Source organism: Stenella coeruleoalba (assembly GCF_951394435.1).
Source record: "Stenella coeruleoalba genome assembly, chromosome: 2".
NCBI classification, from domain to species: Eukaryota; Metazoa; Chordata; class Mammalia; order Artiodactyla; family Delphinidae; genus Stenella; species Stenella coeruleoalba.
Window position 1 is genome coordinate 154,986,171 of NC_137147.1, and position 26,057 is coordinate 155,012,227.

At 38.1% G+C, this 26,057-nt stretch overlaps 1 protein-coding gene across 6 annotated transcripts in view; it reads left to right on the forward strand.

Annotated features, from left to right (window-relative positions):
- DMXL2 (Dmx like 2) overlaps positions 1–26,057 on the forward strand; it is a 157,199-nt gene that overhangs the window by 102,035 nt on the left and 29,107 nt on the right. For all 6 annotated transcript variants that reach the window (XM_079913056.1, XM_079913058.1, XM_079913057.1 and 3 more), the window contains 5 exons: positions 6,549–6,718; positions 11,749–11,846; positions 12,284–12,449; positions 13,773–14,037; positions 24,688–25,766. In XM_079913056.1, coding sequence (XP_079769182.1) covers positions 6,549–6,718; positions 11,749–11,846; positions 12,284–12,449; positions 13,773–14,037; positions 24,688–25,766 — 1,778 coding nt within the window. The remainder of the gene's footprint in view (positions 1–6,548; positions 6,719–11,748; positions 11,847–12,283; positions 12,450–13,772; positions 14,038–24,687; positions 25,767–26,057) is intronic.

The window sequence follows — 26,057 nt, forward strand, 5'->3', positions numbered from 1 at the left end:
AGGTGTTAGCTCTTCTCTAAATGTTTGATAGAATTCCCCTGTGAAGCCATTTGGTCCTGGGCTTTTGTTTGTTGGAAGATTTTTAATCACAGTTTTAATTTCAGTGCTTGTGATTGGTCTGTTCATATTTTCTATTTCTTCCTGATTCAGTCTTGGCAGCTTGTGCATTTCTAAAAATTTGTTCATTTCTTCCAGGTTGTCCATTTTATTGGCATAGAGTTGCTTGTAGTAATCTCTCATCATCTTTTGTATTTCTGCAGTGTCAGTTGTTACTTCTCCTTCATTTGTAATTCTATTGATTTGAGTCTTCTCCCTTTTTTTCTTGATGAATCTGGCTAATGGTTTATCAATTTTGTTTATGTTCTCAAAGAACCATCTTGTAGTTTTATTGATCTTGGCTGTCATTTCCTTCATTTTTTTTCATTTATGTCTGATCTGATCTTTATGATTTCTCTCCTTCTGCTAACTTTGGGGTTTTTTTGTTCTTCTTTCTCTAATTGCTTTAGGTGCAAGGTTAGGTTGTTTATTCGAGGTGTTTCCTGTTTCTTAAGGTTGGATTGTATTGCTATAAACTTCCCTCTTAGAACTGCTTTTGCTGCATCCCATTGATTTTGGGTCGTCGTGTCTCCATTGTCATTTGTTTCTAGGTATTTTTTGATTTCCTCCTTGATTTCTTCAGTGATCACTTCGTTATTAAGTAGTGTATTGTTTAGCCTCCATGTATTTGTATTTTTTACAGATCTTTTCTTATAATTGATATCTAGTCTCATAGCGTTGTGGTTGGAAAAGATACTTGATACAATTTCAGTTTTCTTAAATTTACCAAGACTTGATTTGTGACCGAAGATATAATCTATCGTGGAGAATGTTCCATGAGCACTTGAGAAAAATGTGTATTCTGTTGTTTTTGGATGGAATGTCCTATAAATATCAATTAAGTCCATCTTGTTTAACGTATCATTTAAAGCCTGTGTTTCCTTATTTATTTTCTTTTTGGATGATCTGTCCATTGTTGAAAGTGGGCTGTTAAAGTCCCCTACTATGAATGTGTTACTATCGATTTCCCCTTTTGTGGCTGTTAGTATTTGCCTTATGTATTGAGGTGCTCATATGTTGGGTGCATAAATATTTACAATTGTTATATCTTCTTCTTGGATCGATCCCTTGATCATTATGTAGTGTCCTTCTTTGTCTCTTGTAATAGTCTTTATTTTAAAGTCTATTTTGTCTGATATGAGAATTGCTACTCCAGCTTTCTTTTGATTTCCATTTACATGGAATATCTTTTCCCATCCCCTCACTTTCAGTCTGTATGTGTCCCTAGATCTGAAGTGGGTGTCTTGTAGACAGCATATATATGGGTCTTGTTTTTGTATCCATTCAGCCAGTCTGTGTCTTTTGGTGGGAGCATTTAATCCATTTACATTTAAGGTAATTATCGATATATATGTTCCTATTCCCATTTTCTTAATTGTTTTGGGTTTGTTATTGTAGGTCTTTTCCTTCTCTTGTGTTGCTTGCCTAGAGCAGTTCCTTTAGCATTTGTTGTAAAGCTGGTTTGGTGGTGCTGAACTCTCTCAGGTTTTCCTTGTCAGTAAAGATTTTAATTTCTCCATCAAATCTGAATGAGATCCTTGCTGGGTAGAGTAATCTTGGTTGTAGGTTTTTCTCCTTCATCACTTTACATATGTCCTGCCACTCCCTTCTGGCTTGCAGAGTTTCTGCTGAAAGATCAGCTGTTAACCTTATGGGGATTCCCTTGTGTGTTATTTGTTGTTTTTCCCTTGCTGCTTTTAATACGTTTTCTTTGTATTTAATTTTTGATAGTTTGATTAATATGTGTCTTGTGTTTCTCCTTGGATTTATCCTGTATGGGACTCTCTGTGCTTCCTGGACTTGATTAACTATTTCCTTTGCCATATTAGGGAAGTTTTCAATTATAATCTCTTCAAATATTTTCTCAGTGCCTTTCTTTTTCTCTTCTTCTTCTGGGACCCCTATAATTCGAATGTTGGTGCGTTTAATGTTGTCCCAGAGGTCTCTGAGACTGTCCTCAGTTCTTTTCATTCTTTTTTCTTTATTGTGCTCTGCAGTAGTTATTTCCACTATTTTATCTTCCAGGTCACTTATCCGTTCTTCTGCCTCAGTTATTCTGCTATTGATCCCTTCTAGAGTATTTTTACTTTCATTTATTGTGTTGTTCATCGTTACCTGTTTCCTCTTCAGTTCTTCTTGGTCCTTGTTAAATGTTTCTTGCATTTTCTCTCTTCTATTTCCAATATTTTGGATCATCTTTACTATCATTATTCTGAATTCTTTTTCAGGTAAACTGCTATTTCCTCTTCATTTGTTAGGTATGGTGGATTTTTACCTTGCTCTTTCATCTTGTGTGTTTTTCTGTCTTTTCATTTTGCTTATCTTACTGTGTTTGGGGTCTCCTTTTCGCAGGCTGCAGGTTTGTAGTTCCCGTTGTTTTTGGTGTCTGTCCCCAGTGGCTAAGGTTGGTTCAGTGGGTTGTTTAGGTTTCCTGGTGGAGGGGACTAGTGCCTGTGTTCTGGTGGATGAGGCTGGATCTTGTCTTTCTGGTGGGCAGGTCCACGTCTGGTGGTGTGTTTGGGGGTGTCTGTGGGCTTATTATGATTTTAGGCAGCCACTCTGCTAATGGATGGGGTTGTGTTCCTGTCTTGCTAGTTGTTTGGCATAGGATGTCCTGCACTGTAGCTTGCTGGTCGTTTTTGCACCTTTTTGTATTATGTGGAGCTGGGAGGTCTCTTGTGGACCAGTGTCCTGAAGTTGGCTCTCCCACATCAGAGGCACAGCAGTGACTCCTGGCTGCAGCACCAAGAGCCTTTCATCCACACGGCTCAGAATAAAATGGAGAAAAGTAGAAAGAAAGAAAGAAAGAGAGAGAGAGAGAGAGAGAGAGAGAGAGAGAGAGAGAGGGGGGGGAGGGGGAGGGGGAGGGGGAGAGAGAGAGAGAGAGAGAGAGAGAGAGAGAGAAAGGAAGGGAGGGAGGGAGAGGGAGGGAGGGAGGGAGGAAGAAAGGAAGAGAAAGGAAGGAAGGGAGGGAGGGAGAGGGAGGGAGGGAGGGAGGAAGAAAGGAAGAGAAAGGAAGGAAGGAAGGAAGAAAAAATAAAGATAAAATAAAATAGTTATTAAAATAAAAAATAATTATTAAGGAAAAAAATTTTTTTAAGTAAAAAAACAAAAGAACAAACAAAAATGGATGGACAGAACTCTAGGACAAATGGTGAAAGCAAAGCTATACAGACACACAGTCTCACACAGAAGCATACACATACACATTCACAAAAAGAGGAAAAGGGGAAAAAATAATATATTTTGCTCTCAAAGTCCACCTCCTCAATTTGGGATGATTTGTTGTCTATTCAGGTATTCCACCGATGCAGGGTACATCACCTTGATTGTGGTGATTTAATCCGCTGCTCCTGAGGCTGCTGGGAGAAATTTCCCTTTCTCTTCTTTGTTCACACAGCTCCGAGGTTAAGTTTTGGATTTGGCCCCGCCTCTGTGTGTAGGTCACCGGAGGGTGTCTGTTCTTCTCTCAGACAGGACGGGGTTAAAGGAGCAGCTGATTCGGGGGCTCTGGCTCACTGAGGCAGGGGCACGGAGTGCAGGGCGAGCCTGCGGCTGCAGAGGCCAGCATGACATTGCACCAGCCTGAGGCGCGCCATCCGTTCTCCCGGGGAAGTTGTCCCTGGATCACGGGACCCTGGCAGTGGCGGGCTGCACAGGCTCTGGGAGGGGAGGTGTGGATAGTGACCTGTGCTCGCACACAGGCTTCTTGGTGGCGGCTGCAGCGGCCTTATCTTCTCAGGCCCGTCTCTGGGGTCCATGCTGATAGCCGTGTCTCGTGCCCGTCTTTGGAGCTCCTTTACGCAGCGCTCTTAACCCCCTCTCCTCGCGCACCAGGAAACAAAGAGGGAAGAAAAAGTCTCTTGCTTCTTCGTCAGGTCCAGACTTTTCCCCGGACTCCCTCCCGGCTAGCCATGGTGCACTAACCCCTTCAGGCTGTGTTCACGCCCCCAGTCCTCTCCCTGTGCTCTGACCAAAGCCCGAGCCTTAGCTCCCTGCCCCCACCCGTCCCGGCGGGTGAGCAGACAAGCCTCTGGGGCTGGTGAGTGCTGGTTGGCACCGATCCTCTGTGCGGGAATCTCTCCGCTTTGCCCTCCGCGCCCCTGTTGCTCTGCTCTCCTCCGTGGCTCCGAAGCTTCCCCCTCCGCCACCCGCAGTCTTCGCCCAGGAAGGGGCTTCCTAGTGTGTGGAAACCTTTCCTTCTTCACAGCTCTCTTCCCCTGGTGCAGGTCCTGTCACTATTCTTTTGTCTCTGTTTATTCTTTTTTCTTTTCCCCTACCCAGGTACGTGGGGAGTTTCTTGCCTTTTGGGAGGTCTGAGGTCTTCTGCCAGCGTTCAGTGGGTGTTCTGTAGGAGTTGTTCCACGTGTGATCTCCACATCTTACTCTTCGGCCATCTTCCCCCTCTCCCCTGAAAATTCTTAACTCTTGATAAATATTGTGACTTTCAGAAAGACCATGCTCATTTACAGTCCCAGAACCAGTATTTGATGATGCCAAAACTCAACTCATTGCAACACTTGATATTATCATTTAAAACAATCTATGGCATTTGGAATAGGTTTAAAAAGTGGTATCTCAAATTTTAGTTTTAAAATTTTAGTTTTAAATGATGGTCATATGGTACTGAATCACTTAATGACAATTGTGTATATTGCCTAGGGAGACCTAAAACACCTCAAATTTCTAAAGCTTTGTCAAATTCCATTTTCCCTTTGATACAGTTAAAACATTGGAGATGAGAAAAGTGACTGCTATTGTAGGTGATGGTCCGGGGAAAAACTTAAGTAGCTAGTAGACAAGCTAAGAAGAACAGAGATATATTGCAAAGAATAGCCTGCCATTGGTAGGCAAATAAAAATAAGTGCCTGCTGGTGCCCCTTGTTTTTCCTTCCTAATACCTTTTTACACTTCTAGTAGTTAGATTTCCAAATAGAGTTACTGATCTCTTCATCTTCTTTCTGAACCAAATTCCTCTGACATGTCTGTGTATATTTTTGTTTCCTTTTAGTCATACCAAAAATGTCATCAACCAAATTTCATTTAAGGGTATAGAATATACTTTATATTGTTACTTAATATTAAAATTTTTATATCAGCAAAAGTGTGCATTTTGCATTGCCTTATAATAGCAATTCCTAAAGCAAAGTGTTAGTTTTTTTATAGTTATTTCATTCAGTGATTATTTCTTGAATCAGACAGATTTAAATAGAGAATTAATCTGCTTTTTAGGTTCTGAAAAAATACAAGTTGATGTTTTTAAGTTTTGTCCATTTTCCCCCTAAATTTATAGTGACAGTTAAGGCTTGTTGCATTGATTTTGTGATATGATTTCAAACACAGTATATAAATGTTAGCAATGAGGAATAAAAGACTTAAGATTATTATTTAAAATGGTCCTAATAGTTTTTTTAATAATTTCCAAAGGAACTGTTGGGAAGCAGTCATTGTTAGAAAAGCTTTAAACTATATGGAAAATCTATATAGTAGTTGTTAATGAAAAAAATTATATGTGGTAATATTGATAGCCTTACAGCATTGGGAGTCCTGTGTTGTAATGTGGCTATCAGACTGTCATTGACCTCCGGCATTTCTTTGTTTCCAAAGGGATTCTAATAGATGGCTGATTCGACTAGCCTGGCTTCTTTCCTGGGATCCTTGGGGTTCTTCCCAGTGGCATTCCCACTATCTAACATCACTCCTTGGTTCGCTTCTCTCATGTTTCTTCTTTACCTGCTCTAAGTGGAGTAAAGTGTTATCAGTTGTTCAACTGTTGACAGACTCACTGAGGGTGTCACTAAACCGTATTTGTTGCCTCTAAATACAGCCTAGATCCCTGTCAGTCTTTTACCAGGGCATAAAAGTGTTTGCCATATGCCATCAGTAATTAGGCCGCTTTAAACTCTTTTTAACTGAGGCACCAAAGACAGAGGAATGTGCCTCTTGACTGTTCTTCCCCAGAACTCTCATCAAGTTTAAAGCTTGCTTTGAAGTGATATGTAACTCCTTGGCCCGAGGGATGAATGGGGCAGTTTTCCATATCCAGTACTGAAGGATATGGTCTGCAAGCAAGTGGCACTGTGAAACAACATCCACGTACATGGACCAACATATTTTGACTTGACCAGAGCTTTTACTCTTGATCAGTTTGGTGTGTGTACGTACATATGAACGGCTTGATATTCAAATATCTTTCTTTCCAGCAATTAAGTTTTAGTGTCTCTATTCTTGCAGCGAATACGTTTCAGAAAGATTTTGGTTTTGTGTATCCTGTCGGTGATCTCGTATGTAGAAGCTTATACCATAAAATCCTGAATGATGAAATCTTTTGATACTTTTTTTCAGCATGAAAATTCTCTCCAGAATGAATAAATACATGATTATGTAAAAAATTGGTTCTGTTTTTGTTTTGGTATAGTTCTGAAACTTATTATTTTGTATTTCTAATTTAGGTGTGTCTACTTGCCATTTTGCCTGGGCTTTTCATTCTGAGGCTGAGGAAGAGCTGATTAATATGATTCCGGCAATTCAGAGAGGGGACCCTCAGTGGTCTGAGTTAAGAGCTATGGGAATAGGTTGGTGGGTGAGGAATATTAACACTCTTCGAAGATGCATTGAAAAGGTAACTTTACTTCATTGGATTTTGAAGTTAAGTCTTTTCTTAAAGCATAAAAGGTATTATCTTCCAGAAAACCTGTGGTGAGGGATTAGTATGTGCATCTTGAGATCTTGAGAACTTCTTAAATAAAAATTTTTGGACCTTTAAAACTAAAACTTGACCTTTATAAAATGTCCAAGCAGTATATCAATTGTCTTTTGCCATATATACTAAGTATATAATATGTATGGAACAGATATTTTCTGCTATCAGTTGAGGTGCATCCTAGTTTAAGAAAATACAAAGTGTATGTCAGTTACATACATTACATAGAAAAAAAGTTCTCTTCATTCATTCATTTATTTATTTATGCATGCTGCACTGCATGGCTTGCGGGATCATAGTTCCCCAACCAGGATGGAACCCGCACCCCCTGCAGTAGAAGCACAGAAACGTGGAGTCTTAACCTCTGGACCTCCAGGGAAGTCCCAAATCATTCTTTTTATATAAAAGATTCTCTGCATGGCTAGGTTAATAAATACCAAACTTCCTGTGCACTTTTAAAATACCATTCAAAAAGTTTTGATTTGTGTGCACTTGAAGAACGTATCTATGGCAGCAAATGACACATACTATAAATTTCTTTTTTAACTTATTTAATTAATTTTGTTTTTGCTACGTTGGGTCTTTGTTGCGGTGCACGGGCTTCTCATTGCAGCGGCTTCTCTTGTTGCAGAGCACGGGCTCTAGGCGCTAGGGCTTCAGTAGTTGTGGCACGTGGACTCAGTAGTTGTGGCGCATGGGCTTAGTTGCTCTGCGGCATGTGGGATTTTCCTGGACGAGTGATTGAACCTGTGTCCCCTGTATTGGCAGGCGAATTCTTAACCACTGCGCCAACAGGGAAGTCCCCTCATGCTATAAATTTTAAAATGGGTTTTTGGAATCAGTTTTCTAGTAGAAAATAAAATTGTTAAAAAATTTTTAGTAGAAGCTGAAAATTCTTTCAGTGTTGCAGAAACTAACCATTATTGAGCACCTTTTGTGTACCAGGTTTGGTTCTAGTTGCTTTTCATAAATTATTTCATATAATCTTCTCGTCAGCTGTATGTTACCATCTCGATTTTCCACCTGATAGAACTAAGACTCAGAGAGGTTGGGTAACCAGCCCAAACTCCCATCATTTAGAAGTGTTAGATTTAGTCTGTGCCCTTTCTACTCTGTCGTGATTAGGAGAGTGGGATTGTCATTGTTTTGTTTACTTTTAGGAGTCCATTGAAATTCTCAGAAGTACGATTAATGATACTACATTTGTGGAGTATGAATTCATTTCCCCCAAGAGGAATTTATTCCTCTACAGTAGTAGTTTCTAAATTTTAGTGTTTGAAGAATCACCTGGCAAACTTGTTTGAAACATACATCCCTCACTTCCACTCTCAGAAGTTTTCATTTAGTGGGTTGGAGGTGGTAGGGCTGTGGCATCTTCATCTGAATTAGCATCCTGTGATTCTGGTGTTCATGGTCCTCACATCACAGTTTGAAATGTAAGTGTAAAAGTGTCATTTTCCTGCTACATGTAAGGCTGCCAATAATATATAAGTATTTCTCTTCTCAAAATAGGCAGATGTAAGAAGGAATTTGTTCTCATACCAATCAAGAGATGTAGTTTCTGATGTACAGGGAAATTAATTGTTATAGCATATAAATTACACAATATCTACGTTAATTTTTTTTTTTTTGGCCACGCCACATGGCTTGTGGGATCTTAAGATTGTTCCCAGACCGGGGATTGAACCTTTGCCCTCGGCAGTGAAAGCACCACTCGAGTCCTAACCACTGGACCACCAGGAAGTCCCCATTAATTTTTTTTCATATCCCAAAGCAATGGAAAAAGAGGAGGACATATTTTATCTGAAATGTTCTACAAAGTCTCTTCAGTTTCTTGTCATCAGTGTGTTGTGTCATTGTAATTGAGTATTTCTGATATATATGTATGATTTATTTCCACAAGTAATTTATCTCTTAAAATTAAATCGAAAGGAAATGTAAAATTTTTTCCCTTGAAATATATGTTATATTGGGTTGGCCAAAAGGTTCATTCGTTTTTTTCTGTAGGCTGGCTCTAGTAGCACTTAGTTGTCTTCAACTTCATTCGAAACAAATTTTTAGATTGTATTGTGACAGCTGTCATATCAGCACGGATTTAAAAAACGCTTATCAGAATTGGTGAATTTTTGTGTAGCCATTTTAATATTGAAGATAGAAGGAAAAAAGCAACACTTTCAGCATATTATGCTTTATTATTTCAAGAAAGGTAAAAACACAACTGAAACGCAAAAGAAGATTTGTGCAGTGTATGGAGAAGGCGCTGTGACTAATCAAACATGTCAAAAGTGGTTTGCGAAGTTTTGTGCTGGAGATTTCTCGAGAAGCTGGACCAGTTGAAGTTGATAGGGATCAAATCGAGACATTAACTGAGAACAGTCAACGTTATACCACGCGGGAGATAGCTGGCATACTCAAAATGTCCAAATCAAGCATTGAAAATCATTTGCACCAGCTTGGTTATGTTAATGGCTTTGATGTTTGGGTTCCACGTAAGTTAAGCGAAAAAAACCTTCCTGACCGTATTTCCTCATGGGATTCTCTACTGAAAGGTACCAAAAACGTTCCGTTTCTAAAACAAATTGTGATGGGTAATGAAAAGTGGATACTGTACAATAATGTGTAATGGAAGAGATCATGGGGCAAGCGAAATGAACCACCACCAACCACACCAAAGGCCAGTCTTCATCCAAGAAAGGTGATGTTATCTATATGGCGGGATTGGAAGGGAGTCCTCTATGATGAGCTCCTTCTGGAAAACCAAACGATTAATCCCAACAAGTACTGCTCCCAGTTAGACCAACTGAAAGCAGCACTTGACAAAAAGCATCTGGAATTAGTCAACAGAAAACACATAATCTTCCATCAGGATAATGTAAGACCACATGTTTCTTTGATGACCAGGAAAAAACTGTTACAGCTTGGCTGGGAAATTCTGATTCATCTGCTATATTCATCAGACATTGCACCTTCGGATTTCCATGTATTTTGGTCTTTACAAAGTTCTCTTAATGGAAAATATTTCTATTCCCTGGAAGACTGTAAAAGGCACCTGGAACAGTTCTTTGCTCAAAAAGATAAAAAGTTTTGGGAAGATGGAATTATGAAGTTGCTTGAAAACTGGCAGAAGGTAGTAGAACAAAACAGTGAATACGTTGTTCAATAAAATTCTTGGTGAAAATGAAAAATGTGTATTTTATTTTTACTTAAAAACCAAAGGAACTTTTTGGCCAGCCCAAAAACTCATTAGCTGAAGATGAATAAAAATCCTTGTAAGAATTATTAAACATTGAAGTACTAAGTTAAATGATTGAAGGCAGAGAAAATACTGAAAAAGGGGAAGAGGAATAAAAGCATTTTGGTAATGTGATTTTAGGTGTCTTTACCCCTCTTTACCATGCCTTGGTGGCTTCCTGCTCTACCATCAGTCAGTGTTCATTAATAAAACATCCATTGTTTTTAATCGTTATACCTCTCAACTTAGTTATTTGCAGAGGTTATATCAGTATCTTTGAGAAATATGTGGTCTGTATGGTACTGTATTCAAAACCGTATGATTATGTACAACAGTGTTACTGGCTTAATAATTTTTAAACTTACATTGAGTTGATTGGTTCTTTATAAATTCAGCAACTTTGGTCATATGGCTCAAAGGAGGTTATCAGTTATGGTACAAGGGGAATTATGTATTCATTAAGGCTTTTTCTCATGGAATTTCTAAGAACTAAAATTTGAAAGCCCTTCAAAATAATGGAGCTTCAACCACCTGTATTTTAATTACATACCAGAAAGAATGTGTCAGTCCTTCAGAACTGTCAGAATTTGATTGAAAAATACTGGAGGGCTTCCCTGGTGGCGCAGTGGTTAAGAATCTGCCTGCCAATGCAGGGGACATGGGTTCAAGCCCTGGTCTGGGAAGATCCCACATGCCGCGGAGCAACTAGGCCCATGAGCCGCAACTACTGAGCCTGCGCGTCTGGAGCCTGTGCCCCGCAATAAGAGAGGCCGTGACATTGAAAGGCCCGCGCACCATGATGAAGAGCGGCCCCCGCTTGCCGCAAATAGAGAAAGCCCTCGCACAGAAACAAAGACCCAACACAGCCAAAAATAAATAAATTAATTAATTTTAAAAAATACTGGAAAATTATGTTTAAAGAAAAAAACTAAAACATTAATTTTTGTATTTTTCAAAATGTGTGTGTATGCATGTGCGTGAGTATAACTGATATTTATTTACAGTTGTCCGTATCAGTATTAGTTGAGAGAGCTTTAAAATGTGAAATCACATATACATACCATAGAAGTCAGCATTTTAACTTTTACAAAACATTAAGAAATTTAATATGTCTAATTTTCAAGAAAAGGTCTCACTGGGAATTCCCTGGTGGTCCGTGGTTAGGACTCTGTGCTTCCACTGCTGGGGGCCCGGGTTCGATCCCTGGTTGGGGAACTAACTTCCTGCAAGGTGTGCAGCACAGCCAGAAAAAAAAAAAAGAAAAGAAAAGGTCTTACCTATCAAATATTCTGCATTCTTTATTGTTTCCTATCTTAGACAGTTTTATTACTACCTGGGTTCTAATCCCTTTTACACCCCTTACTTACTGTGTGACCTTAGGCAATTCAGTTAACCTCTTTGTGTCTCAGTCGCCTCATGTGTAAAATGGGGATAATAATAGTACCTCTTGGATCGTGGTGATTCAGTAAGATAAGTGAAAGGTACATGGTAAGTAGTCAGTAAATACTAGTTGCTGTTATTATTTTTATTGTAATTACTGGTATACAAAGGGTTGTTTCTAGGAGCATGTATTATAAGCTACTGGCGATTGTGGAATAGAGTCAGCTCTTCCCATCTGCGTAGTTTGTGTCATCCATGGAAGTAGTAGGGAAGCATTAATTGTTGTAATTTGTTTATCAACTAGTTAATTCAGTATAACTTTTTATTGACTGTTTAGGTTGCCAAAGCTTCTTTTCAAAGGAACAATGATGCCTTGGATGCTGCATTATTCTACCTTTCAATGAAGAAGAAAGCAATAGTGTGGGGTCTGTTTAGGTAAATTTCCTCAACACTTAATATGGTTTAATGGAATGAAGATTGTGCTGTGACTCAGAAACATAATGCTTTTGAAAGTACTTAGATAAATCAGTTTCCTTTTTTGTGCCTTGATTCCTTTATCTGCAAAACAAATAGAATATCATTTGAACTTAACCTAAAGAGTGGGATATTGTTAAAAATAAGTTGATAAAACACTTTGGAAAGTAAAGAGTGCACTTGCTTCCTATTCATGTATACTTAAGGTATTTTGAGTTTTCTCCTTATTAGAAGAAACAAAGAGAAGCTTAATAACAAATACCTACCACTAAAGTTGTTATTGTTCTTCTTTTAGATGGATGTTTGAGGTTTTCATTTTCTATTTTCATATATTCTGTAAAGGATTAAAACTATTTTAAATTTGGTTTAACCACTGATGTTTGTGCTCTGGTTCCCAGGTCACAGCACGATGAAAAAATGACAACATTTTTCAGCCACAATTTTAATGAAGATAGATGGCGTAAAGCCGCTTTGAAAAACGCTTTCTCTTTACTTGGAAAACAACGCTTTGAACAATCTGCTGCTTTTTTCTTGTTAGCTGGTTCATTGAAAGATGCCATTGAGGTATAACTAAGAAAACATGCTATGAAATACCTGTAAGAGCTTGAAAACCTGGGAAGATCATGGAGGAGACTGTAATGTTTGGTCATATGTTTGTAAGGATAGAGGGTAGAGAATAACTACAGAGATTACTAACTTAAATAGTAGCACAATGATAATGGAATTATAAATAAATACATGTAGAAACATAAATGAAAAATTTTATATAGAGAATATTGCATTTCAAGATAAGTATTTCAAGTATAAGTGTATGGAAAAAGGGTTTATGAATATCTTTTTCCTGACCATCTTGTGATTCTGAACTATTTAAGTATGTATAGGTCACAATCTCCTTACTTTGTGTAGACAGGCAGATATTTTAAGTTCTTTTTCGTCTAAATGAAATTCATAGATAAGGAACTGAGATTGCAGTTTATACTGTTTTGAAATATAGTCTTAGATATTGGAAGGTGAATGGGAAGAGATAAAACTTCACATTTTTTGATACACAATCTTGGTAGCTGGTTAAGAGAATAATTACAAATATTTCTGTTGTTTATGAGATATTCCTTTTAGGATACCTATTATTATAGTGAATAATCCAAACAGGTGAAGGAAAAACATAATTGGAAATGATATATCATAGAAAAAATAGGAAATATCCAACAAAGTGAAAGTACTTTATGTTTAGAATTAGTCATATTTTCAGAATTATCTCAGATGTATGAGTTTTTAAAGTAACAAATATTTATAATTTTGAAATGGGAAGCTTATCCTAGAAGATACTCAGGCAAAGAAGAGAAATGTTGATTGAGTGAGAGATGCTCATATTGCCTGCATGACCTCAGATTCTCAGATGAGTAGCTACTTTAGAATATAAACTCAGAGTAAGAATAGAGTATGTGGCTTTATTTCTTAAGTTATTTGCTATGTAAGTAGAAGATTCTTTTAAAATAGTAATAATTATGTTTATATGGAAATATATTTGGAAATTAACAGGAACTGATGTACATAAATTTAGATGTCATAAGTGGTATTTAATTTAAAGATGAATGTTATTTGAATTGATCTAAGTCTGAGATGGTGTTGATATACTTCATTTTATGCATTTTTTATAAATGATCTTTCTAGGCTGGAAACTACTAAGTTCTAGTTTCTTAATCTTCCTGCTATTCCTTAATCTCCTTTCAAGCAAGCATATAACTACCCTTCACTGTCTCAACCTCTGGACCTCTTCCCTCCACTGTGAGAATATAAATAGTGGATAATTTCAGGATATCAGTTGGATATTTCGTATCTCTAAATAATTATCATTAAATAAGTATTTCTTAATATTTAAATTTATAGGTATGTCTTGAAAAAATGGAAGATATCCAGCTAGCCATGGTAATTGCCCGTTTATATGAATCTGATTTTGAGACTTCATCCACTTATATATCCATCCTAAATCAGAAGATTTTGGGTTGCCAAAAGGATGCCTCAGGATTCGATTGCAAAAGATTACATCCTGATCCTTTCTTACGTAGTCTTGCATACTGGGTAATGAAAGATTATGCCCGAGCCTTGGACACGTTATTGGAACAAACACCAAAGGAGGATGATGAACGTCAAGGTAGAACATTTTGTGGATTTCTCTTTTTCTTTTTTAAAAGAAGACAGTTTCTGAACTGATGTTCACTTAGATAATACACACACACACACCCCCCACACACACAACCGATCATTACCAGATTTACTTTTCAACTTTGAGAAATTAGTATCAAAATTTCTTGTGCGGCTAAAGGTTTAGTCACTTACTATCTATAATTGAATCTAGCATTTTGTTATAATAATTTGAGTAGTAAAAGAAGACTTCACACACATTTTTACTCTCATAGCTATATATCAAGGCATATAAGATTACCATACTATTCTAATTTCATATATATTAGACTGAAGCATACAGAATGTTTCCACATCACACAGCTCTTTCTATGTATCATAATAGCCGGTTTCCTAAAAAAGTGTAAATTTTGGCTGTTACACATGTTGGTTTAGTGTATGGGCCTACAAAAACTTTATTCTTGTGTGGCGAACTTTCTTTACTCTTAGTTATACCAAATAATTTAGATTTTTAAAAGCATTTGGAAGGTATCTAGTAGCATTGTTTGCAATAATTTAGAAAATGGAACATTTTAAATATTCATCAATACAATAGTTATATAAATTATAATATATCCGTACTATAGAAACAGTGTGCTATTAAAAATGGGGTAGAGTGATGTGTTAATATGTGCTGTATTATTAAGTGAAAAACTAAGATATAGAACAATATGGTTCTTGTTGCACTTTATGTATATATGTCGTACATATACACACGTGTGTGCACACACGTACTGTGTCTGGTTCCCACTCCCTCTCCATTTTTTGTGTTTTGGAACAAATCACAAGAAACTACCGGCACTGGTTATCTTTTGGGAATAGGAGTGGGGAGATACAAGCTTTTACTTTTCATTTTGTACTTTCCATAGTTATAATTTTCTAGTCTTTTATTTTTATTACATATTATTTTTAAACATTAAAAGAGCTTACATGATTAAAGAGATTCAGGCTCAATTTTTACTTCTTCTTTACAAAAAAGAAATATAATATTTTAATACACAGTACCCCCTTATCCACAGGGATTATGTTCCAAGACTCCCAGTGGATGACTGAAATTGTGGGTAGTACCAAATCCTATATAAACTATGTTTTTTAAATATATATATATGATAAAGTTTAATTTATAAATTAGGCACAGTAAGGGATTAACAACGGTGACTAATAGTAAAATAAAATAGAACAATTATAACAATATGCTGTAATGAAAGATGTTGTTTCTCTCACTCAGAATCTTATCATACAAATTTATTGCCTTTTCCATCTTAACTAAGCACTTACCATGCACTGTGCCGATAACTTTTGAAGTTTGAGGTGTGACAGAAAAACTAGCATGAATTTCTTTTTCCTGCTTCACAATTTCACGGACAGAAGATTCATTCTGACCTTAGATCTTAGTACCCTCAGCTTACAAATTTTTTTACTTTCCTTATTATATAGAGAACTTTCAAATTTTCACTTAAAGGAAGCACTTACGCTTCTCTTTGGCATAGATGAACTGCCAGCATCACTACTTTTGCACGTGGGGCCGTTATTAAGTATTATAAAATGAGGGTGACTTCAACACAAGCACTGTGGTGCCGTGACAGTGGATCTGATAATCCAGGTGGCTACTAAATGACTAATGGGTGGAATACTCTGGACAGGATGGAGCGAGATTTTTGTCGTGCTACTCAGAACCACTCGCAATTTAAAACTTATAAATTGTTTATTTCTGAAATTTTCCATTTAATATTTTTGGACCTCAGTTGACCTCAGGTAACTGAATCCATGGAAAGCAAAACTGCAGATAAGGAGGGAGTACTGTAAATATTTTTAAATTTATTTAAAGGAAAGGAAATAAAACCTTTAGAAGAAAAATATCTGACCTACCCAAGTAATTTTAATAAAATGTACACATTTTTACAGAAGGAAGATTCTGTTTATTTCTTAATCTTTTCCAGGTTAACTTTTAAAAGGTTGTGTGTTATTGGGGAAAATTTTATGTATACATAAAAGAGTGAATGATATAATGAAAGTCTCTGACTCTATCATCCAGTTTCAGTAGTTATCAACTCATAACCAACCTCGAGCCATATATATATTCCCATCCTTTCCACACCCTCCCATTCTCAATACTGTATAGATTCATTTTGAAGCAAACACAACAGATCATTTCATCTGTGAATATTGCAACATGCATCTCTAAAAACTAAGGACTCTTTAAAAAACAATAACACATGTCATTGTTATAACACATAACAATTTTATTAGTAATTAAATACTCAGTCTTCAAATTTCCCTGGTTCTCTCAAAACCTTATACAGTTGATTAATTTGAAACAAGATCCATATGATGCCTATATATTGTGATTGGCTGAGGTGACTCTTATGTCTGTTTTGATCCATATTTAGTTACCCCCTCCCCCTCCCCCAGTTTATTTGCTAAAGAAGTCGGATTGTTTGTCCTGTAGTTTCTTTTTTTTTTTAACATCTTTATTGGAATATAATTGCTTTACAGTGGTGTGATAGTTTCTGCTTTATAACAAAGTGAATCAGTTATACATATACATATGTTCCCATATCTCTTCCCTCTTACGTCTCCCTCCCTCCAACCCCCCCACCCCCCCCAGGTGGTCACAAGCACCGAACTAATTTCCCTGTGCTATGCGGCTGCTTCCCACTAGCTATCTATTTTACGTTTGGTAGAGTATATATGTCCATGCCACTCTCTCACTTTGTCACAGCTTACCATTCCCCTCCCCATATCCTCAAGTCCATTCTCTAGTAGGTCTGTGTCTTTATTCCCGTCTTACCCCTAGGTTCTTCATGACATTTTTTTTTCTTAGGTTCCATATATATGTGTTAGCATATGGTATTTGTCTCTCTCTTTCTGACTTACTTCACTCTGTATGACAGACTCTAGGTCCATCCACCTCACTACAAATAACTCAATTTCGTTTCTTTTTATGGCTGAGTAATATTCCATTGTATATATGTGCCACATCTTCTTTATCCAGTCATCCGATGATGGACACTTAGGTTGCTTCCATCTCCTGGCTATTGTAAATAGAGCTGCAATGAACATTTTGGTACATGACTCTTTTTGAATTATGGTTTTCTCAGGGTATATGCCCGGTAGTGGGATTACTGGGTCGTATGGTAGTTCTATTTGTAGTTTTTTAAGGAACCTCCATACTGCTCTCCATAGTGGCTATACCAATTCACATTCCCACCAACAGTGCAAGAGGGTTCCCTTTTCTCCACAACTTCTCCAGCATTTATCGTGTCTAGATTTTTTGATGATGGCCATTCTGACTGGTTTGAGATGATATCTCATTGTAGTTTTGATTTACATTTCTCTAATGATTAATGATGTTGAGCATTCTTTCATGTGTTTGTTGGCAATCTGTATATCTTCTTTGGAGAAATGTCTATTTAGGTCTTCTGCCCAGTTTTGGATTGGATTGTTTGTTTTTTTGTTATTGAGCTGTTTGAGCTGCTTGTAAATTTTGGAGATTAATCCTTTGTCAGTTGCTTCATTTGCAAATATTTTCTCCCATTCTGAGGGTTTTCTTTTGGTCTTGTGTATGGTTTCCTTTGCTGTGCAATAGCTTTTTTTTTTTTGCAGTACGCGGGCCTCTCACTGCTGTGGCCTCTCCCGTTGCGGAGCACAGGCTCTGGACGCACAGGCTCAGCAGCCATGGCTCACGGGCCCAGCCCATCCAAGGCATTTGGGATCCTCCCAGACCGGGGCACGAACCCGCGTCCCCTGCATCAGCAGGTGGGCCCTCAACCACTGTGCCACCAGGGAAGCCCTGTGCAAAAGCTTTTAAGTTTCATTAGGTCCCATTTGTTTATTTTTGTTTTTATTTCCATTTCTCTAGGAGGTGGGTCAAAAAGGATCTTGCTGTGATTTATGTCATAGCATGTTCTGCCTATGTTTTCCTCTAAGAGTTTGATGGTGCCTGGCCTTACATTTAGGTCTTTAATCCATTTTGAGCTTATTTTTGTATATGATGTTAGGGAGTGTTCTAATCTCATACTTTTACATGTACCTGTTCTGTTTTCCCAGCACCACTTATTGAAGAGGCTGTCCTTTCTCCACTGTACATTCCTGCCTCTTTTATCAAAGATAAGGTGACCATATGTGCATGGGTTTATCTCTAGGCTTTGTATCCTGTTCCATTGATCTATCTTTCTGTTTTTGTGCCAGTACCATACTGTCTTGATTACTGTAGCTTTGTAGTATAGTCTGAAGTCAGGGAGCCTGATTCCTCCAGCTCCGTTTTTCATTCTCAAGATTGCTTTGGCTATTCGGGGTCTTTTGTGTTTCCATACAAATTGTGAAATTTTTTGTTGTAGTTCTGTGAAAAATGCCAGTGGTACTTTGATAGGGATTGCATTGAATCTGTAGATTGCTTTGGGTAGTAGAGTCATTTTCACAATGTTGATTCTTCCAATCCAAGAACATGGTATATCTCTCCATCTATTTGTATCATCTTTAATTTCTTTCATCAGTGTCTTATAATTTTCTGCATACAGGTCTTTTGTCTCCTTAGGTAGGTTTATTCCTAGATATTTTATTCTGTTTGTTGCAATGGTAAATGGGAGTGTTTTCTTAATTTCACTTTCAGATTTTTCATCATTAGTGTATAGGAATGCCAGAGATTTCTGTGCATTAATTTTGTATCCTGCTACTATACCAAATTCATTGATTAGCTCTAGTAGTTTTCTGGTAGCATCTTTAGGATTCTCTATGTATAGTATCATGTCAACTGCAAACAGTGACAGCTTTACTTCTTTTCCTATTTGGATTCCTTTTATTTCTTTTTCTTCTGTGATTGCTATGGCTAAAACTTCCAAAACTATGTTGAATAAGAGTGGTGAGAGTGGGCAACCTTGTCTTGTTCCTGATCTTAGTGGAAATGGTTTCAGTTTTTCACCATTGAGCACGAGTTTGGCTGTGGGTTTGTCATATATGGCCTTTATTATGTTGAGGAAAGTTCCCTCTATGCCTACTTTCTGCAGGGTTTTTATCATAAATAGGTGTTGAATTTTGTCGAAAGTTTTCTCTGCATCTATTGAGATGATATGGTATTCTCCTTCAATTTGTTAATATGGTGTATCACGTTGATTGATTTGCATATATTGAAGAATCCTTGCATTCCTGGGATAAACCCCACTTGTTCATGGTGTATGATCCTTTTAATGTGCTACTGGATTCTATTTCCTAGTATTTTGTTGAGGATTTTTGCATCTGTGTTCATCAGTAATATTGGTCTGTAGTTTTCTTTCTTTGTGACATCTTTGTCTGCTTTTGCAATCAGGGTGATGGTGGCCTTGTAGAGTGAGTTTGGGAGTGTTCCTCCCTCTGCTATAATCTGGAAGAGTTTGAGAAGGATAGGTGTTAGCTCTTCTCTAAATGTTTGATAGAATTCGCCTGTGAAGCCATCTGGTCCTGGGCTTTTGTTTGTTGGAAGATTTTTAATCACAGTTTCAATTTCAGTGCTTGTGATTGGTCTGTTCATATTTTCTGTTTCTTCCTGGTTCAGTCACAGAAGGTTGTGCATTTCTAAGAATTTGTTCATTTCTTCCAGGTTGTCCATTTATTGGCATACAGTTGCTTGTAGTAATCTCTCATGATCCTTTGTATTTCTGCAGTGTCACTTGTTACTTCTCCTTTTTCATTTCTAATTCTATTGATTTGAGTCTTCCTTTTTTTCTTGATGAATCTGGCTAATGGTTTATCAATTTTTTTTGTCTTTTCAAAGAACCAGCTTTTAGTTTTATTGATCTTGGCTGTCATTTCCTTCATTTTTTTTTCATTTATTTCTGATCTGATCTTTATGATTTCTTTCCTTCTGCTAACTTTGGGGTTTTTTTTTTTTCTTCTTTCTCTAATTTCTTTAGGTGTAGGTTAGGTTGTTTATATTAGATGTTTCTGTTTCTTAAGGTAGGATTGTATTACTATAAACTTCCCTATTAGAAATGCTTTTGCTGCATCCCATAGGTTTTAGGTCTTTGAGTTTTCATTGTCATTTGTTTCTAAGAATTTTTTGATTTCCTCACTGGTCTCTTGGTTATTAAGTAGTGTATTGTTTAGTCTCCACGTGTTTGTATTTCTTACAGATTTTTTTCCTGTAATTGATATCTAGTCTCATAACATTGTGGTTGGAAAAGATAGTTGATATGATTTCAGTTTCCTTATATTTACCAAGGCTTGATTTGTGACCCAGGATATTATCTAACCTGGAGAATGTTCCATGAGCACTTTGGAAGAATGTGTATTCTGTTATTTTTGGATGGAATGTCCTATAAATATCAATTAAGTCCATCTTGTTTAATGTATTGTTTAAAGCTTGTGTTTCCTTGTTTATTTTCATTTTGGATGATCTGTCCATTGGTGAAAGTGGGGTGTTAAAGTCCCCTACTATGATTGTGTTACTGTGGATTTCCCCTTTTATGGCTGTTAGTATTTGCCTTATGTATTGAGGTGCTCCTATGTTGAGTGCATAAACGTTTACAATTGTTATATCTTCTTCTTGGGTTGACCCCTTGATCATATGTAGTGTCCTTCTTTGTCTCTTGTAATAGTCTTCGTTTTAAAGTCTATTTTGTCTGATATAAGAATTGCTACTCCAGCTCTCTTTTGATTTCCATTTGCATGGACTATCTCTTTTCTGTCCCCTCACTTTCAGTCTGTATGTGTCCCTAGGTCTGAAGTGGGTCTTTCTTTGACAGCATGTATATGGGTCCTGTTTTTGTATCCATTCAGCCAGTCTTTGTCTTTTGGTGGGAGCATTTAATCCATTTACATTTGAGGTAATTATCAATATGTGTGTTTCTATTACCATTTTCTTAATTGTTTTGGGTTTGTTATTGTAGGTCTTTTCCTTCTTTTGTGTTTCCTGCTTAGAAAAGTTCCTTTAGCATTTGTTGTAAACCTGTTTGGTGGTGCTGAATTCTCTTAGGTTTTGCTTGTCTGTAAGGTTTTTAATTTCTCCATTGAATCTGAATGAGATCCTTGCTGGGTATAGTAATCTTGGTTGTAGGTTTTTCCGTTTGATCACTGTAAATATGTCCTGCCACTCCTTTCTGGCTTGCAGAGTTTCTGCTGAAAGATCAGCAGTTAACCTTATGGGGATTCTCTTGTATGTTATATGTTGTTTTTCCCTCGTTGCTTTTAATATTTTTTCTTTGTACTTCACTTTTGATAGTTTGATTAATATGTGTCTTGGCATGTTTCTCCTTGGATTTATCCTGTATGGGACTCTCTGTGCTTCCTGGACTTGATTGACTATTTCCTTTCCCGTATTAGGGAAGTTTTCAACTATAATCTCTTCAAATGTTTTCTCAGTCCTTTACTTTTTCTCTTCTCCTGGGACCGCTATAATTCGAATGTTGGTGCATTTAATGTTGTCCCAGAGGTCTCTGAGACTGTCCTCTATTCTTTTCATTTGTTTTTCTTTATTCTGCTCTGCAGTAGTTATTTCCACTATTTTATCTTACAGGTCACATATCCGTTCTTGTGCCTCAGTTATTCTGCTATTGATTCCTTCTAGAGAGTTTTTAATTTCATTTATTGTGTTGTTCATCACTGTTTGTTTGCTCTTTAGTTCTTCTAGGTCCTTGTTAAACGTTCCTTGTATTTTCTCCATTCTATTTCCAAGATTTTGGATCATCTTTACTCTCATTATTCTGAATTTTTTTCCAGGTAGACTGCCTGTTTCTTCTTCATTTGTTTGGTCTGGTGGGTTTATTACCTTGTTCCTTCATCTGCTGTGTGTTTCTGTCTTCTCATTTTGCTTAACTTACTGTGTTTGAGGTCTCATTTTTGCAGGCTGCAAGTTCGTGGTTCCCGTTGTTTTTGGTGTCTGCCCCCAGTGGCTAGGGTTGGTTCAGTGGGTTGTGTAGGCTTCGTGGTGGAGGGGACTTGTGCCTGTGTTTTGGTGGCTGAGGCTGGATCTTGTCTTTCTGGTGTGCAGGACTGCGTCCGTTGGGTGTGTTTTGGTGTGTCTGTGACCTTACTATGATTTTAGGCAGCCTCTCTGCTAATGGCTGGGTTTGTGTTACTGTCTTGCTAGCTGTTTGACGTAGGATGTCAAGCACTGTAACTTGCTGGTCATTGAGTGGAGCTGGGTCTTAGCGTTGAGATGGAGATCTCTGGAAGAGCTTTTGCATTTGATATTACGTGGAGCCAGGAGGTCTGTGGTGGACCAGTGTCCTGAACTCAGGTCTCCCACCTCAGAGGCATAGGAGTGACACCTGGCCGGAGCACAAATACCCTGTCACCCACATGGCTCAGAAGAAAAGGGAGAAAAAATGAAACAGAGAAAGAAAAATAAAATAAAATAATATAAAGTTATTAAAATAAAAAATAATTATTAAAAAATTAAAAAGTAATAATAAAAGAAAGAAAGAATAGAGCAAGCAAACCAGAAAAACAAATCCATCAGTGATAGCAAGTGCTAAAAACTATACTAAAAAAACCCCCCAAACAAAAAATGGATAGACAGAACCCTAGGACAAATGGTAAAAGCAAAGCTATACAGACAAAATCATACGAAGAAGCATACACATACACACTCACAAAAAGACAAGAAGGAAAAAAAAAATCTATATATATAAAAGAAAAAAAGGAGGATGAGAGCAATCAAATCAATAAAGAAAGCTACCAATGATAATCAACTCTAAATACTAAACTAAGATAAACATAAAGCCAGGAACAAATTAGATGCAGAAAGCAAACCCCAAATCTACAGTTGCTCCCAGCATCCACCACCTCAATTTTGGGATGATTCGTTGGCTGTTCAGGTATTCCACAGATGCAGGGTACATCGAGTTGACTGTGGAGATACAATCTGCTGTTCCTGAGGCTGCTGGGAGAGATTTCCCTTTCTCTTCTTTGTTCGCACAGCTCCTGCGGTTCAGCTTTGGATTTGGTCCCGCCTCTGCGTGGAGGTCTCCTGAGGGTGTCTGTTCTTCGCTCAGACAGGACGGGGTTAAAGTAGCAGCTGATTAGTGGGTACTGGCTCACTCAGGCCGGGGTGAGGGAGGGGTACGGATGCGGGGCGAGCCTGTGGCGGCAGAGGCCAGCGTGACATTGCACCGGCCTGAGAGGCTCCCCATGTGTTCTCCCAGGGAAGTTGTCCCTGGGTCACGGGACCCTGGCAGTGGCGGGCTGCACAGGCTCCCGGAAGGGGAGGTGTGGAGAGTGACCTGTGCTTGCACACAGGCTTCTTGGTGGCTGCAGAAGTAGCATTAGCGTCTCATGCCCGTCTGTCTCTAGGGTCCGCACTGATAGCTGTGGCTCGTGCCCATCTCTGGAGCTCGTTCAGGCAGTGCTCTGAATCCCCTCTCCTCGCACACCCCGAAACAGTGGTCTTTCGACTCTTAGGCAGTTCCAGACTTTTCCCCGGACTCCATCCCGGCTAGCTGTGGCGCACTAGCCCCTTTCAGGCTGTGTTCATGCAGCCAACCCCAGTCCTCTCCCTGGGATCTGACCTCCGAAGCTCGAGCCTCAGGTCTCAGCCCCCGCCCGCCCCGGCGGGTGAGCAGAGAAGCCTCTCGGGCTGGTGAGTGCTGGTCGGCACCGATCATTTGTGCGGGAATCTGTCCGCTTTGCCCTCTGCAGCCCTGTTGCTGCGCTTTCCTCCGTGGCTCCGAAGCTTCGCCCCTCTGCCACCCACAGTCTCTGCCCGAGAAGGGGCTTCCTAGTGTGTGGAAACTTTTCCTCCTTCACAGCTCCCTCCCACTGGTGCAGGTCCCGTCCCTATTCTTTTGTCTCTGTTTTTTCTTTTGCCCTTCCCAGGTACGTGGGGGAGTTTCTTGCCTTTTGGGAGGTCTGAGGTCTTCTGCCAGCGTTCAGTAGGTGTTCTGTAGGAGTTGTTCCACATGCACATGTATTTTTGATGTATTTGTGGGGAAGAAGGTGATCTCCACGTCTTACTCCTCCACCATCTTGAAGGTCTCCCTCTTTGCAGTTCTTTTTGTTTTGATAGTATATCCCACTAAGGATGTTCAGTCAAATTACTTATTTTTTTTAAATTACTTATTTTTAAGTCACTTTATAGTTCCTCTCTTGTGGTTATGCTACCAACTTGATACAAAGAATAATTTGTTTAATTTTGCTTTTGCTTTTATTGTGAATTTTTTAAAATTAATTTTCTTTTAGAATTATATAAAATGTTGAAGTGGTTTTTAAATAAAAACAATAAAATCAAGGTATTTTCAGAGAAATCTAGCTTCTTTCCTCGTCTCTCTACCCTGTTCTTGCCTCCCTTTTTTAGGGGACCAATTGAAAAAAAAATTGTGTGTTCTCCTTCCATTTAAAAAAATACAAGTGTACGTGTGTGTGTGTGTGTGTGTGTGTGTGAATGTGTGTATGTGTTCCCTCTTTACTTTCTTAGATAAAAGGTAGTTTAGTATCTTTTACTTAATATATTCTGGATATCACTCCATAGCAAAACAGGGAAATTCTTTTTATTTTAGCTGTATTTTGTGGGTATATCGTAGTTTAACTAATCCTAGGTTAATATTTAAGTGTCCTTTTTTTTGAGGAAATGCTGACATATTTTATTCTTTTGTAATATAATTACAAGTTAACATAATACCTTGTGATTGTATCTGTTTGATTTCTGTAGTTATCAAATCTTGTAACCCAGTGGTGTTTAGTTTCTACAACTACCTTCGAACTCATCCTTTGCTTATTCGAAGAAACCTTGCCTCCCCTGAAGGAACTTTGGCAACCTTAGGTCTCAAAACGGAGAAGAACTTTGTTGATAAAATTAATCTCATAGAAAGAAAATTATTCTTTACTACAGCAAATGCTCATTTTAAAGTTGGATGTCCTGTTTTAGCCTTGGAGGTACTCTCCAAAATTCCAAAAGTTACCAAAGTGTCTGCCTTACCTTCAGACAAAGATCAGCCTGACTTCATTTCTAAAAAGACGGACGATGTACCTTCAGAATCAAAAACTCTGAGTGATGGTGATAGAAGTTCTGGAATTGATTGGTCAAACGTAACTTCATCACAGATTGACTGGAGTCAGCCAATAGTAAAAGTTGAAGAGGAACCTCTTACTCTTGATTGGGGTGAAGAGCACGATGGTGCCTTAGAAGAAGAGGAAGAAGATGCTGTCGGTTTAGTAATGAAAAGCACAGATGTCAGGGAAAAAGATAGACAAGAAGATCGGGAAGCCCCAGACCCTAATGTGTTATTGACTCCTCAGGAAGAGGATTGCCTTGAAGGTGATTCTGAAGTTGATGTGATTGCTGAACAACTAAAATTCAGAGCTTGTTTAAAGATCCTTATGACTGAACTAAGAACATTGGCTACAGGTTATGAAGTAGATGGTGGAAAACTCAGATTTCAACTCTATAACTGGCTTGAAAAGGAAATTGCTGCCTTGCATGAGATATGTAATCATGAATCAGTTATTAAAGAATATGCCAGTAAAATGTATTCCACAGTAGAGAGTGATATTCTGCATCAGGAAGAAATGGTGGACAAACCAGGTATTGGTTCCTATGAGTGGCACCAAATAGAAAGGCGGAGACTACAGGCTAAACGAGAGCATGCGGAAAGACGGAAGTTGTGGTTGCAGAAGAACCAAGATCTCCTCAGAGTGTTTCTTAGTTACTGTAGCCTTCATGGGGCCCAAGGTGGTGGTCTGGCCTCAGTAAGGATGGAACTCAAATTTTTGCTACAAGAATCACAGCAGGTATTGACTTTACTTTTGTTTTCAATCTTGGTTATTTTAATAATTTCAGTAACTTTCACTTATAGTTGTAAAGCTCTTTTTACTGGTTAATGTTAATGTGATTAGCTCCTCTATTCATGGGAGGCACATATTTACACTCTGCATGGGTCTTTTTAGACAAAAGTTTTGGTAATTAGGAGTAGGCTAAAAGCTTGAGAGCACAGCTGTGTCAAACTCATCTTTACGTCTTCTGCATCTAAGCATAGGACCTGGTATGCAATCAGTTTTTGTAGAATAAGTGAGCAAGCACAT